General features: G+C 46.1%; 1 protein-coding gene across 2 annotated transcripts in view; it reads right to left on the minus strand.

Moving 5' to 3' along the window:
* Papss2 (3'-phosphoadenosine 5'-phosphosulfate synthase 2) overlaps positions 1-12,681 on the minus strand; it is a 69,597-nt gene extending 56,916 nt beyond the window's left edge. For both annotated transcript variants that reach the window (XM_087907987.1, XM_087907986.1), the window contains exon 1: positions 12,522-12,681. In XM_087907987.1, the coding sequence (XP_087764113.1) occupies positions 12,522-12,548 (27 nt within the window). In that variant the 5' untranslated portion in view covers positions 12,549-12,681. The remainder of the gene's footprint in view (positions 1-12,521) is intronic.
* Between the last annotated feature and the right edge of the window lie 580 nt (positions 12,682-13,261).

Below are 13,261 nucleotides of genomic sequence, written 5' to 3' on the forward strand. Positions count from 1 at the left end.
TAAGCCACAAATTCAGTTCTGGGCAGCAGCCTGGCATGCATCTAGAAGCAAAACCCTGGGATAGTCACAGAATTCAGAAAAGCAATAACCTCTTGGTTAAGACAGACCTCACCCCCATGGATCTTTATAGAAGTATTTTATAAAATGGGCTGACAAATGGGCAGAGGTGCCTGTCACCAAGCCTAACAACTTGAGTTCGAGTCCCAGGACAGATTCCTTAGTGGAAGGAGTGAACTATCACATGTTGTCCTCTGACCTCCACAGATGGCCAAGAACTGCATGCCCCCATAAACCAACAAACAAATAAATAAAAAAGAGAGATAATCCTATAGATCTTTCTAAAGAGAATATTGTAATGAATGAACCTCAACAATACTAACAGGAAACAGGAAAAAGTTTCACAAAAATTTTTAAAACAGCACATATCTTTTAAAAAATAAACAAGGACAATAAAAAAAAAAGGGCAATATAACAAGCCTTTCAGTGTGGCTGATAAAGTGCAGCTCTCCAAATGCAGCTGTCTCCAGCTGAGCACTAATGGCCAGTAGGCCTCAGCATCAGAACTGAACACAGAACCCCCAGCGGCCCACGGCAGGAGGTGGCAGGCTTTACTCATGGTCTCCAATCGCAGACATCTGCTTTGAAAGGAGCTGTGGCCATCATAAAACGAGCATCCTGTGGGCCAACGAAGCTTCTTTAGAGACAGCGAAATTTTAATTTCTTACATGTTTCGGATGCTGTGAATCAGATAGGAAGTCCCTCTTTGATTTTTCCTTAAATCTTCTAAAAATAAAGAAACAATACTTAGGCTACCAAAGGAAGCAAGGGACTGGAATTGAGCCACATAAAAATAGGCATCATTAGGGGAATGGATTCCCGTGTTTAGAACAGCTTACAACACCGGGCTTTCGAAAGAAAACCAGGCCAGTTCATGGTTCCCTTCATAATGAACTCAAGAACTGGTAAGGAGGTCTCTTCACTATAAACGCTCTTCAGATATCTTCAGCTCCTCTCGGCCCTGAGAGGACATGTCGGCTTGGAGTTTCCTCCACTATCAGCTGGCTGCTTGCTTTATCGTTGTATTTTACTGTCCTCATCTTGGACAAGTGATCTCGAGTGAACCCTTTATCGAGAGCTGCCGGGATAATTAATAACTGCATGAATAAAGCCTTGGCAAGCGCGATGAAATAAAGAATCATACATACCCAGAGGAACCGCACTCTACTACAAGGTGATAGTTACCCTCGTGGAAACACAAAACACTTCAAATTGAAGCTCCTGAGATGTGTGACTCCCTCTGCACAGAGAGTTCAGCGGGGATCACAGTGGCCCCAACTCTCATCCTGCTGTTCTTCTGTCCTAGACCGTGCTGTGTTACCTCTGTGTGCTTTCTTAAGTGGTTTTTTTTTCCCAATTGGTTCTGTTAGTCGAGCTGTGTATATGACACGGGATCCTTGAACCCACACAAGATTAAAATTCTTTGCTGAGCCAGGGAAATGCCAGTGTAACCTTCAGCACATCCCAGAAGAGGCTCAGAGCTTGTTGGCCTTTGGGACCTTGTAACTCATGAATGCTCAACTGTGAAGCTCTTACATAATGAACAAGGCAAGGTCTAGAGTTACGTGTAAGCTGCAGCAGTTAGTTCTAAGCACACTTACCCTTGAGTGCTTGCATTCATTCACTGGAACAATAAAGCCTTGTACTATTAAGGTGAAATGCTGGGTTTGAGTCCAAGGACTACCGTTTTTAACCCAGCCACAGGGCTGGATCCAAGCTAACGTTTACTGCCAATTAATGACATTTGCTAAAATCCACATCTTCTAAAGTTTATACAACTTTCCAAATAGTCCCCGAGGAAAATAATTTTCAATGTGTGACCCCCATCTTTTCAATTTCTTCTCTTCATTAGTCTGCAACCACAAAGACAACATTAAAACATGTGTTTAAATAACCAGATAGTATCCATTCTCACATTTATAAAACCTTATATCTACTCTATTAACTGGGAGGGTTTGGGCTGGTTGAAAACAGGGCAAATGAATCTAAGAAGGCCAACTACTCCACAGAGTACAGTGAGGAGGAGCCGGGACCCTTTATGGAAAGGCCCTGTAGAAATGCTACTCCCTTCTCCCACTTAGCAAACTTCTTCAGATTGACAGTGTGCCCTTCTGAATGCCCAAGCAGTTTATGTTCTCAATGAGAGTTAATCACACAAGGGATGTTCATAACACTCTGGATCAACACTGTGGAAAAAAAGAAGAAAGAATGGATGTGTATATGGGGACCCACATTTCTTCATTTATTTAATGTGGCTGTCCCAATAGCATACCTCGCTCTGGTAGACTTTTGTAGTCCATTGTGACGTCATGGATAGCGAAAGTCAGTGTCTACATGGTGACCACTCTCCCTTTTATTTAAATAGGAGAATTCTTCTCCAGTAAAAACTCTAATTTTATTCCCTGCAATATACTCAACCACTTCCCTTCCCTACAACAAACTTGGACTCCATGCACTTCTACAGCGGACTTCAAGGAATGGTACCCAGACCTTCTCAACACCCAGCCTCGCAACACTGATTCAGCTTTCATGGAAACAAACCATTCTGTCCATATTCGTTGAATACTAGCAAAGGAGTAAGGCTAAGCCATAAAAATTATTGCCTGCCCAAGGAAACTTTACTCGCTTCTGTCCCCCTGAGAGCGGAGATGTGTCTGATAATGGGAACACAAAAAACGTGCCAGGGAATGCCTTCTAATTGAATTCATTGTTATCTTGAAATACCACTGGTAGATAGCTGCCAAAATATTGTCCAAATGAGGCGGCAATATATCATGAGCCAGCTGGGCATGCTACTTGGCATCAAGCCTCACTCCCTCGGTGACATCAACAACTTAATTAGCGAGAAGCTAGAAGGCTTTTAGCCGTTTGTGTCAGCTGAGTAAGCTCCCTCCGGACAGTTGGTCATACACTCGCTGGTGACTTGGTAAGGATGGAAAGAGCTAATGTGTAGGATGCCCCAGTGCTGGCTGGTGCCAGGTAAGTAAGTACTCAGTAAACACGGGCTAAGAAAAAAATAGACCACAGCAGAGGAGAACTTTATAGTTGCCACAAAGCATGTTCTAAAAAGCGAAACTCCAGAGAAGCGTGCAGACTCCGCGGTTAGGACTTACTGTCCAGGTCTTATTTGCGTGGCTCATTTAAACCCAGGGATGAGTACGATGTTTTTTTCTTATTTTTCAGTAACCACACAAAACACTGTGGTAATAGAGACCCAATGGACTGAGAGTTGTAATTACCGATATAAATGAGGGGAAAAACACTCTGTGGGGACTTGGTGAACTAAGCAGATATACCCAGGGACTTGGTGAACTAAGCAGATGTACCCAGGGGCCTTGTGACTGCTGTCATCAACTTCCCGATGCCTCATGGACCTGGGAAACAGCAGCCGTGGAAGGTTGACCAGATGACGCTGATCTGAGGTTTGAGCATGTCACTGAACCCAGTCCAGCTTTTGCCTACTGTGATTTTATCTGTATTGCCCATGAGGCGATTCTCTCTCTCTCTCCCTCCACCCTTCCCCTCTCCTTCCCTCTCTGACAGGGTCCCAAGTACCCCAGACTGACCTCACCCTGAGGACGACCTTGATCCTGCTGCCTCTATCTCCTGAGAGCTGCGAGCACAAGCTTTTCAGCACCAAGCTCAGTTTTGCAGCACCGACTGGGGGGTTAACCCAGGGCTTCCAAATGCTTAGCAAGCACTCTGGCAACTAAATTTTACCACCATCTCTGATATCTTGATAGGCAGTGGTTTGGAAAGTTTAAGAAGAAGTGAATACACTTTTCTAAGGACAAACTGGCTGGAATACTTTGGAACTGTCAAACTACATCCTTTTAGTACTGCTCTTTGGTCTGCATTTCTATCTCCAGAAGATTAGAAGAAAGTGTTAGCCTTGAGTTGGGAGTGTGGTCTGACTCACTCACTGATAAGCCAACTAGGAGGTAATATTTATCTTATTTATAAAAAAATCATTTCTGGGTGACTAGAAGTCAAGACAAAGTTGTAGGGAAAGGGCAGGGCCATTTTCAAAGGACATACGATAGAGAGACAAGTGCTAGGTGCGGGCTGTGTAGTCAGGATTGCAGCCTAACAGTGGTGTCACCAAACTGTCACCAGGGTGGCCATCTGGGACCTAACAAAGCTTCCAATTGCTGTGCATCAGCTGTAATACAAGGCGTGGGGGGGGGGTTCTTAATTTTCTGCAATGTCTGTCTTCCTTGAACACACACACACACACACACACACGGAGAATAGATAGCTTAAGGTTTTTTGAGGGGGGGCAACCTGAGCAGATCAGTGAACTCCTGTCTCAAAAAAGTAAGAAAAGGGGGGTTGCTGATATAAAGTTCAGTAGTAGAATTTTTGTTTCCTTTCCTCGCACAAGGCATTGGATTCAGCCCTCAGTATCACGCATGTAAAAGTTAACTTAGTAGAAAAAAAGGGTTAAATATATAATGAAAGTCAGTTGGAAATTTTACTGCTTTTGATTCAAGGCCACTGTAAGACTCATGAGGCAGAAAGCTTATAGGACATAAAGATTGTGGGTGGGTAGGGTACAGGCGCCTCATTTAGAAAGAAAGAAAGAAAGAAAGAAAGAAAGAAAGAAAGAAAGAAAGAAAGAAAGAAAGAAAGAAAGAAAACGCTGTGTTTAAAACAGACTTAGGCCATCTGAATGGGCTAAAATCTATAAATAAAGAACGTAGGGCTTCAGTAGCTAGACTCAATTGTGGAGAGTGGAGTTCCTGGCTTAGACATTCAACACATATTTGCTTAGTCAACAGACAAATACATAAGTGAGGACCTTGTCAGGAGCTTCAGAGGGACAGGACGAAGACGCCGGCAGAAGAGGGACAGCCATAAAGAGGGGACTCTCCAGCAGGGCACTTTAACAGCTATTCACATTTTTAAATGCTAGCTAAAATAAAAAAAATCACTATTTTTTCTCTTTTAAAAATATATTATTTTGATTACTCTCTCTCTCTCTCTGTGTAGGTGTGTGTGTGTGTGTGTGTGTGTGTATGACAAGGTCACTATGTAACCCTGGCTGGGTCGGAACTAGCTTGAATTGGCCTTGAACTCACAGTAATACACCTGCTTCTGCCTCCAGAGTGCTGGGATTAAAAGTGTGCACCACCATTCCTGGAAAATGGCAGAAAATCATAGAAATGAACGTTATGAATGAAGCCGCATTTTGGAGAAGATGTTTAGACAGCTGTTTTAGGAACGTTTTATAGCAGACCACGCTATTTTTTTTTTATTACCGACGTTAATATCTGTACTAGACAAACTGAGTTTGCTGGGCTTAGACCGTAGCTGTATTTTCACAATGCTGGTTACTGGAAACCAACCTCAGCAGTAAACTTACAAGAGAGGAAGAGTCCCCACAGCCACCAGGACACACTACATACACCAGGCATCATCAGGGCCTAGTTACATATCTTGCACTTTTGCACGGAAAAAGAGGAGAAACTGCTATACTAGGTACCTATTTATCCTAAATTGCGGGAAATAGTGGTGATGAAGCAGGATTGTGAAGGAAGAGCAAGTTTGCAACAAACCCTAGGCTTATGACAAACCAGCAAGCTTTCTGGGCAGGTTTTGTATTCTTTATTAGAAGACAGGCAAGGGGGAGCTTAGAGGATGAAGCGACTCGGGGAAGAAGTGGAGCTGGGCTCCTCCGCTAGGCTTAGAGGACAGGGAGACCATAGAGCTTCGGGGATGCAGGAGGGTGAGGGCATTGCTATTTCTGATCTCACAGGGAAGAGTCCTAGGAGAACCTCAGCAGTCCCCGCTGCTCCTCAAAGTCCCAGCCCGAACACAACAGAGCAGAAACTGCCACCCGCGCTCCCGAGCCTATTGTGGAAATGTCAAGGAACTTATCCTGCTCCACATATTTTTCCAAGAGTCCTAGGGCTGCACCAGAAAGCACAGTGATGTTACGGGCTCGGAGAGGAGAAGCGTTTGAAACTGCAGCGGCCTTTCTCACGTGAGAACCAGACCAACACAGAGGGTATGTCAGGGAATGCACGTCTCTAAGGCTACCAAGGCTCGATGGGCAAAAGAGAATTCAGTTTCCTATTTCTGACTGCTTAGCTGATTCAAGTTCTCTTGATCATAGAATACTCCCTTTTAAGGATGGCACGGAGGGAAGGGGGATTCTGGGGAGATGGCTCATTGGTTAAGAGTCCCTGTGGCTCTTACAGAGAGGACCAGAATTTGGTTCTCAACACTCACATGAAGTTCACAACTGCCTGTAACACCAGTTCCAGGGGCTCTGACATGCTTTTCTGGACTGCACATACATGTGGCATATACTCACACAGGGACACACACATACACAGAAATGAAAATAAAATAAATCATTTGCTTGTTTTAAGACTGATTCAGGTTTGGTCAGACACACGCTGGGCATGAAATGTTAGTGAAAACAGGAGTTGAGAAGAGGAAGGGGTGTTTGTCTTCAGCAGTGGTGTGTTAGCTGTTAGGTTTCAAACCTGGGACAAAGGGCTGAGGTGCCCACTTACCCTACCAAAGCTGACGCTGCCTTGCCAGGTTCTCCATGTGGTATGGGAGGTCCTTCTGTCTATGTGTTTCTTTTATTGATTAATGAATAAAGAAACTGCTTTGGACCTATAGCAGAGCTATAGGGGAACAAAGCTGGGTGGGGAAAACTAAACTGAATGCTGGGAGAAGGAAGGCAGAGTCATAGAGGAGTCCTGGGGCCACCGGAGACAGACACTGGGAACATTACCCGGTAAACCACAGCCATGTGGTGATACACAGATTAATAGAAATGGGTTAAAATTAATAGAAGAGTTACCCAGTAAGAAGCTAGAGCTAATGGGCCAAGCAGGGATTTAAATAATATGGTTTCTGTGTGATTATTTCGGGTCTAAGCTAGCCAGGCAGCTGGGAAGAAAAAGCAGCCTCCTCCAATATCCATGCATCCCTCAGTCCCTACCAGTTTCAGGGCCCTCATGGCTGGCATTATCCCCACTTGCCTGAACTCTCCAGCCCAGGGGCCTGGGCTGCTCTTCCCTAGGTAATCCAACCATTCTTTTTGTACCTCTGGGCCTCCTGAATGCTGCACCTGACTCCCATCTCTCTCCTTTCTCTTCCCCTCCCTTATCCCTACATGGCACAGTTCAGTCTGGTCGTGTCCACTCCGGACTCTCCCAAATGTTCCTTCCTCTGACTACACCCTCCTGGATATCTGCCTTAAATCTTCTCCTCTACTGTATCTAGGAGCAACCATGTTCCTTGCATGTTTTTCTTCCATTTTTATTTTTTATCTTTTAGCCTTCTACAGATAGCAGGTAAAAATGTTTGCTATAGTATAAAACATTCTAATTAAAAACAAAATAAAACTATGGAATGGAAAGAAGCTACCAGGCTGAAATCTGGAACAAAATGGGAGCCCAAAAAGCAAGTTTGTGGGCAATTTTTCCCTTATGGTGCATTGCATTTTTTGCTGGCAGGAACATATGTGCACTGATTGCAGCAGCCCCGTTAGTAGAAATAAAATGGAAAACAGTGTAGGACACACACATGAAACCCTTTTCCTATTATTCAGGGCTTCTCCGAGTTGTGCCCTGTAAGTAAGGGTGAACCACAACAAGACCACCTTCTAGCCCTCTGGGGTATGACGGGCATGTTAGGGTGGGTGGAATTTCGTGAAAAGGTTGCATCCACAAGGTAGGTCTTAGGTACACACTCAAATTCGTACCACTTGGGTGGTATTTAAAAAGAGGGAGGTTATGTTCTAATGATCACAGACCAGGAACGAAGCCAGGATCAAAAGCAAATCAGTTCGGACAAAGGCCACACAGTCTCAAAGAATTCCAGGAAATAATTTTGGGGGTAATAATGACAAATTCCTGTAAAAAAAAAAAAGCAAACACACAAGAACAAAAAAGGGCCAATATCAAATGTACTAAAAATGCACATTTTTCAGTGGAGGCACTGATGAATTTTGTAGTTATGAGTTCAGCCATTCGTTCTACATGTCTTGGGCACTTCCTCCGGGCCAGGCAGCACGTCAGGTTCTGAGCACACAAGCCATGTCAGCTGCCACATGAACAGATCGCCCCGGCACTGAAGGTCTGCTGACCTGCCCGCTATCCCGCTGAAGCTGATTTACCTTTGTTTTCTGAGGTCTCGAAAGAGTTCCAAATGCAGTCTAATGAGTATCCTTACTGTTTAGTGGCAAATTCTGAAATAAACAGAGGTCTCTTAGGACCGAAGTTGACATCACTGATTCCTTTCTCAGCATCTCATTCCCCGTAGGTTCCATGGTTGAGTCAAGCCTAATTATTCCTGAAGAAAACCGCAGAACCAGGTGTCTTAGCAGGAAGATGATAAAAGACAAAGATAATAGCTATCTCAGAGACAAAAGCCTCAAGGGTAAATATCTGTAACTTTGTGAAGGTCCAAACAGGTGACCCATTATTGGGAATCACAGCATGAATGGGAAAATATTGATTTTTTTTTAAGATACGCCCGGAACTAGGCAAAGGCATAGGAAGGGTAGAGGGAAGTTAGACTAATATTTAGTCATACGTGGACTGCTAGTCTTCTCCAGCGTGCTAGCCAAAATATCAGTAGTACAACAATTGGGTTACTGACGTGTGTTTGTCTACCCAGGTTTTTTGCAGTAATTATTCAAATATCACCTCCATAATTCTGCATTTGTTTTCTCTTATTAAACATCCTAGTGGCTGCCATTTACTCAGCACCCAGTAGCCCACGCTTTCTTCCCGATGCCAAACCACAACAGTACAGTACAATGAAAGCAAAGATAGGAGCGAGCCACGAAGGTGGTACGGGGCCTCTAATCCCAGTATTCAGGAAGTGGAGCTGAGAGGACTGTGAGGCTGAGGCCACCCTGGGCTACACAGTAAGATGGTATCTCAAATGGAAAGAAAATTAAGCCGCTTTTATCCCATTTTACACATGAGAGCCAACAGGCGAGAAGGTGACTTCCTGAAGCAGATGCCGAGGAGCATATTAGCTTTACTGGTTCAACAGACCTGAAGTTAAATCGTGCTCTGCCTCTCCTGGAGGCTCAGTAACTTTCCAGGGGCGGGGGGGGGGGGTGCTGCGGGGATGAGAGGAAGCCTAGCGCATTGGAGCTCACAGCTCTAGCAAGGACCGGCTGTTCCCTCCACTCAGAGAGGCTTCATCTACACGTTCATGTCTTGACTGGGACGATGTCTTCAACTGGTTTTAAAAGTAGCTACTTCTAAGCAAGCAAAGTAGCACTTCTAAGAATAATGAAAATGTAGATCACTGCTGGAGCTGCTGAGAGCCATCATGGTTTTATCACCCCTTCCAGGCAATCCCAACACCAGCCTGCTTCACCCTTTAGAAAACAGCCTCCCATCCAAGCACTAACCAAGCCCGACCCTGCTTAGTTTCCCAGATCAGCTCAGTCGTAATTTTTAATTGACTGTCTCCAGAGCATCGTAATATAATCTGTGAGTCTTGAAAAAATGCCAGCCCAGGAGATAGCGCAAGAAGTCTCTACCCTGGCTTGGCCTTCCTTTCTTGACTGGCATCTCAGACAGCCTGCCTTTCCTTCCCTAGGTCATCCATCTGTGTATACAGGGGAGAGGGCTGGAGGTTCGCCAGGACGAGAGTTAAGTCAAGGGCAGAAGAGAGTTGTGACTGACAGCTGTTTCTTTGTCCTCCATGGTAAAGATGGTTAACACAGAAGGGATGCACTATTTTTCTTTATTAAAAGTTTGATTTTTTTTTTCTAGAGCTTGTTGGAGGAGAGCTGCTTGTTGGTTCCTGGCCACCCAGCTAGCTTAGACCTGAAATAATCACATAGAAACTATATTAATTAAATCACTGCTGGGCCCATTACCTCTAAATTTTCATTAGCTAACTTTTACATATTAATTTGATCCATTTCTATTAATCTGTGTATAGCCACATTGCTATGGCTTGCCGGCTAAAGTTCCCGGCATCTGTCTCCAGCAGATCTATGGCTTCTCTCTAACTCTACCTTCCTCCTCCCATGCTATAGGCCAAGTCACTTTCTTTATTCATTAACCAATAAAAGCAACACATCGACAGAAGGACCTCCCACACCGAGAGCTGATGAATCATCTCCACACACTCTTTCATTTAGTTGTTACCATTTACTGGTCCTAGAATGTTATAATATGGAAGACTATATTTGCCCAATAAATCAACAGAAACTTTGAGGAAAAGAAATCTTGTTGTTGACAAAAATTTGCCAAGGCAATAGAGGTTACTTTGCATCTTCCACCCAGGTTTCCACACTCATCAGGCACACAGAAGGGGGTCCCACAAGCATCCGAAGTTATTGAGGTGACTGCTGTATGAACAGACTGCTCTCTTCTGACCAGACAGAGAGCAGAATAAAGGTCTCTTCAAATCCATGCAGGAAAGCCCTTACCAGGCTGCCTCCTGAGATGGCAAGACTTGCTTCCTGAGTAACTGATGAGTTCAGAGGTCACATGCGTAGAAAGGTTTGATTTATTCTGTAAGGTGTCCAAACCCAGTTCGAGTTAACACTGACAGTTTCACCTGCACGTTAGTTGTTAACCAGCTGTCACAGGACTAACAGCAAGTCCTGGGCCTTTGGGGAACTTGGGATGGCTGTTGGAAAATAACGGTTAGGCTAGGGAAAAGTTGGGAAGTTCTTCTTCAGTTAGGCCTTAGAGTATTAAATGATCACTGCCTCAGAATGAAGAAGAAAAAAAAAAGAGGAAGGAGGAGGAAGAAGACGAAAAAGAATAAGAAGGGAGGAGAAGGAAGAGCAGGAGAAGGAGGAAGAAGAAAAACAAGGAGAAGAAGAAGGAGGAGGAGGAGGAGGAGGAGGAGGAGGAGGAGGAGAAGAAGAAGAAGAAGAAGAAGAAGAAGAAGAAGAAGAAGAAGAAGAAGAAGAAGAAGAAGAAGAAGAAGAAGAAGAAGAAGAAGAAGAAGAGAAGGAGGAGGAGGAAGAAGAGGCTGGACCTTTTAGGCCCTGCCTTCAGTCCTGTACTTCACAGACTCTAACTGGAGGCACGAAAAGGAGAGTTTACTTTCTGACTGATGACTGACAAAGTCCCTGCTAGGCACTGGACGCTCTTGAAGCAGGTGAGGAGGTGAGACTAAATGCCACCAACATTTAAAAAAAAAAAAAAGACTGCTACATCAGAAAACACCACTTGGCGCCTAACAGAGCTTGACCAAGTGATGCAGGAGAACAAGCAATAGTCATAAAGCTCATTTCATGTGGTCCTGAGGGTCTTTCTACTTTGAAATTACCCATCAGAGGCAACTGAACTCCCAACTGTTTCCCCATCACATAGTGATGCCACCTTCCTCCTGGACACTTCTGCTGGTCCAGTGTGACACCCTCCCACCCAGTCCAGGATGCAGGGCACCCATATTTTCCGGTAGTCACACCTCCCATTCCTGACCGACTCCTCCAGTCCTCAAAATACGCTCATGAGCAGCATATAATGACATTTATTGAACACCTACTACATGCCAAGTCTGTGTTTACTCGCCGCCACAGTCGTTGGAGGCAAGCAGTGTGGCGGTAGAGGCCAGTGTTCAGCAGCCGACTAGCTAGCTGGGTGGGATTTTGTTTAAGGCCTGTAGACCACATCTGAGGGCTCTGAATTCTGTCTGTAAGGTTCCTTCTAACTCAGAGCCTATGATTACTACTGCTTTCCCTCCACTTTTACTGGGCTATAGTGTCACTTTTTAAGGAGGCAAAATTTACAAGAGACAGCCAGGGTTGTTATGGGGAAAGCAATTTAAATATACCCCATGAAAAGGGGAACTGCCCAGATTGGCTGTGGAGAAAACTGCAGCCTCTGGATACCCTCCTCCCCATCGTACTTATCAAACGGAGCTCCCCCCAGCCCCACCGCGTGCCAATAGGGAGAGAATCACGCTAGAGGGTTAAAGCCTGCCGGGATGGAAATGCAATTTCCTCCAGTTAGCCTAGGTAATTGCAGTTCTGTGAAAGTCTATCATTAGTCCACTCCAAGAAGGGTCCCAAGTTAGAAGAACCCCGGTGGCTGTCGCTGACGTGTGGTCAGCGAGCAGACCTGGCAGAAGCTCAGCCCACCACCCACTCTGCGCGCGCGGAGGTCCTGGCGAAGACGGGGCAGCGGGACGCGGACTGGAGGAAGAAGGGACTTTCCTATCTGGTCCTGTTTTCTGGTTGGGACCCACTTCGCAAGCTCAGGAGGACTCTGGTCGGTAGAACACCCCCTCCCCGGTAATGGAGGTTCCCAGAGGCACCGGGCAGCGTGGGGCTCCCCAAACGTGGCCCGCAGAGGGGAACGCGGACTTAGCCCCACGTCCCTGCCTGTCACCGAGCACCCGTGTCTTCCCTCCCGGCTCTGAGTCTGAGTCCGAGACTCCTGGGGAGGGCGGGACACGCTGCGGGTCGGCAGGGCGGGAGGGGACGGCCAGGCAGGCGGCTGGCAGCCTACCGTCTTCTCCTTCTTGACCCCCGACATGCTGTGGCTGTGGCGGAGCTCGGATCCAGGGCGCAGGGACGCGGATGGCGGAGGTGGCTGCCAGGCTCCAGGGAAGGAGGTATAAAAAGGCTCCTCAGACACGTCGCACTTCCCTTGACCGGCCCCCTTCTCCTACTCCTCCTCCCTCCGCGCTCCTCTCCGCCCCGTCGGCTCCGCCAACAGCGCCCAGCCCCGGGGACCCGGCAGCCGCCAGGGCGGGGTTCCCCGCTGGCGTCCTGCCAGCTCAGGTCTAGGACAAGCTCTTGACCCAAGAGCATCCTTCACAGCTCACTCTATCTCGCATCCTACAAGAATCCCAGGAACCCGAGAGTGTACCGAGTTAAGGGCTAGCACCTTTGAAACCACCAGGCTTGCTGCTGTGGATCTCAGAGCAGAGCCTATGCTGTACTTAATTAAACCTTATGGATGCTTACTCTATATTCCCGTGAACCCTGCTTTATTCTTCGTGTGCCACCATCGTGGCCTGGCTTCAGGCAGCTGTCCTTCTCTCCGTTTGGTAAATGAGGTCATTGAGATATTTAGAGTTTCCCCGGATTATATACCAAGAGAGGGGATTCAAACCTGGCCGGTTAGTGCAAAATGTGATTCCCAGGCATCATTACAGGAAAAAGAATAGAAAGCCCGAAGTTCGCGAATTAACTGCATTTTGCGCCTGGCATCGTGGTCAGGGGTCCTGCCCAGCCCACGGTGGC

This window comes from Myodes glareolus, chromosome 7 (assembly GCF_982192425.1).
Source record: "Myodes glareolus chromosome 7, mMyoGla1.1, whole genome shotgun sequence".
Classification (NCBI taxonomy): Eukaryota; Metazoa; Chordata; class Mammalia; order Rodentia; family Cricetidae; genus Myodes; species Myodes glareolus.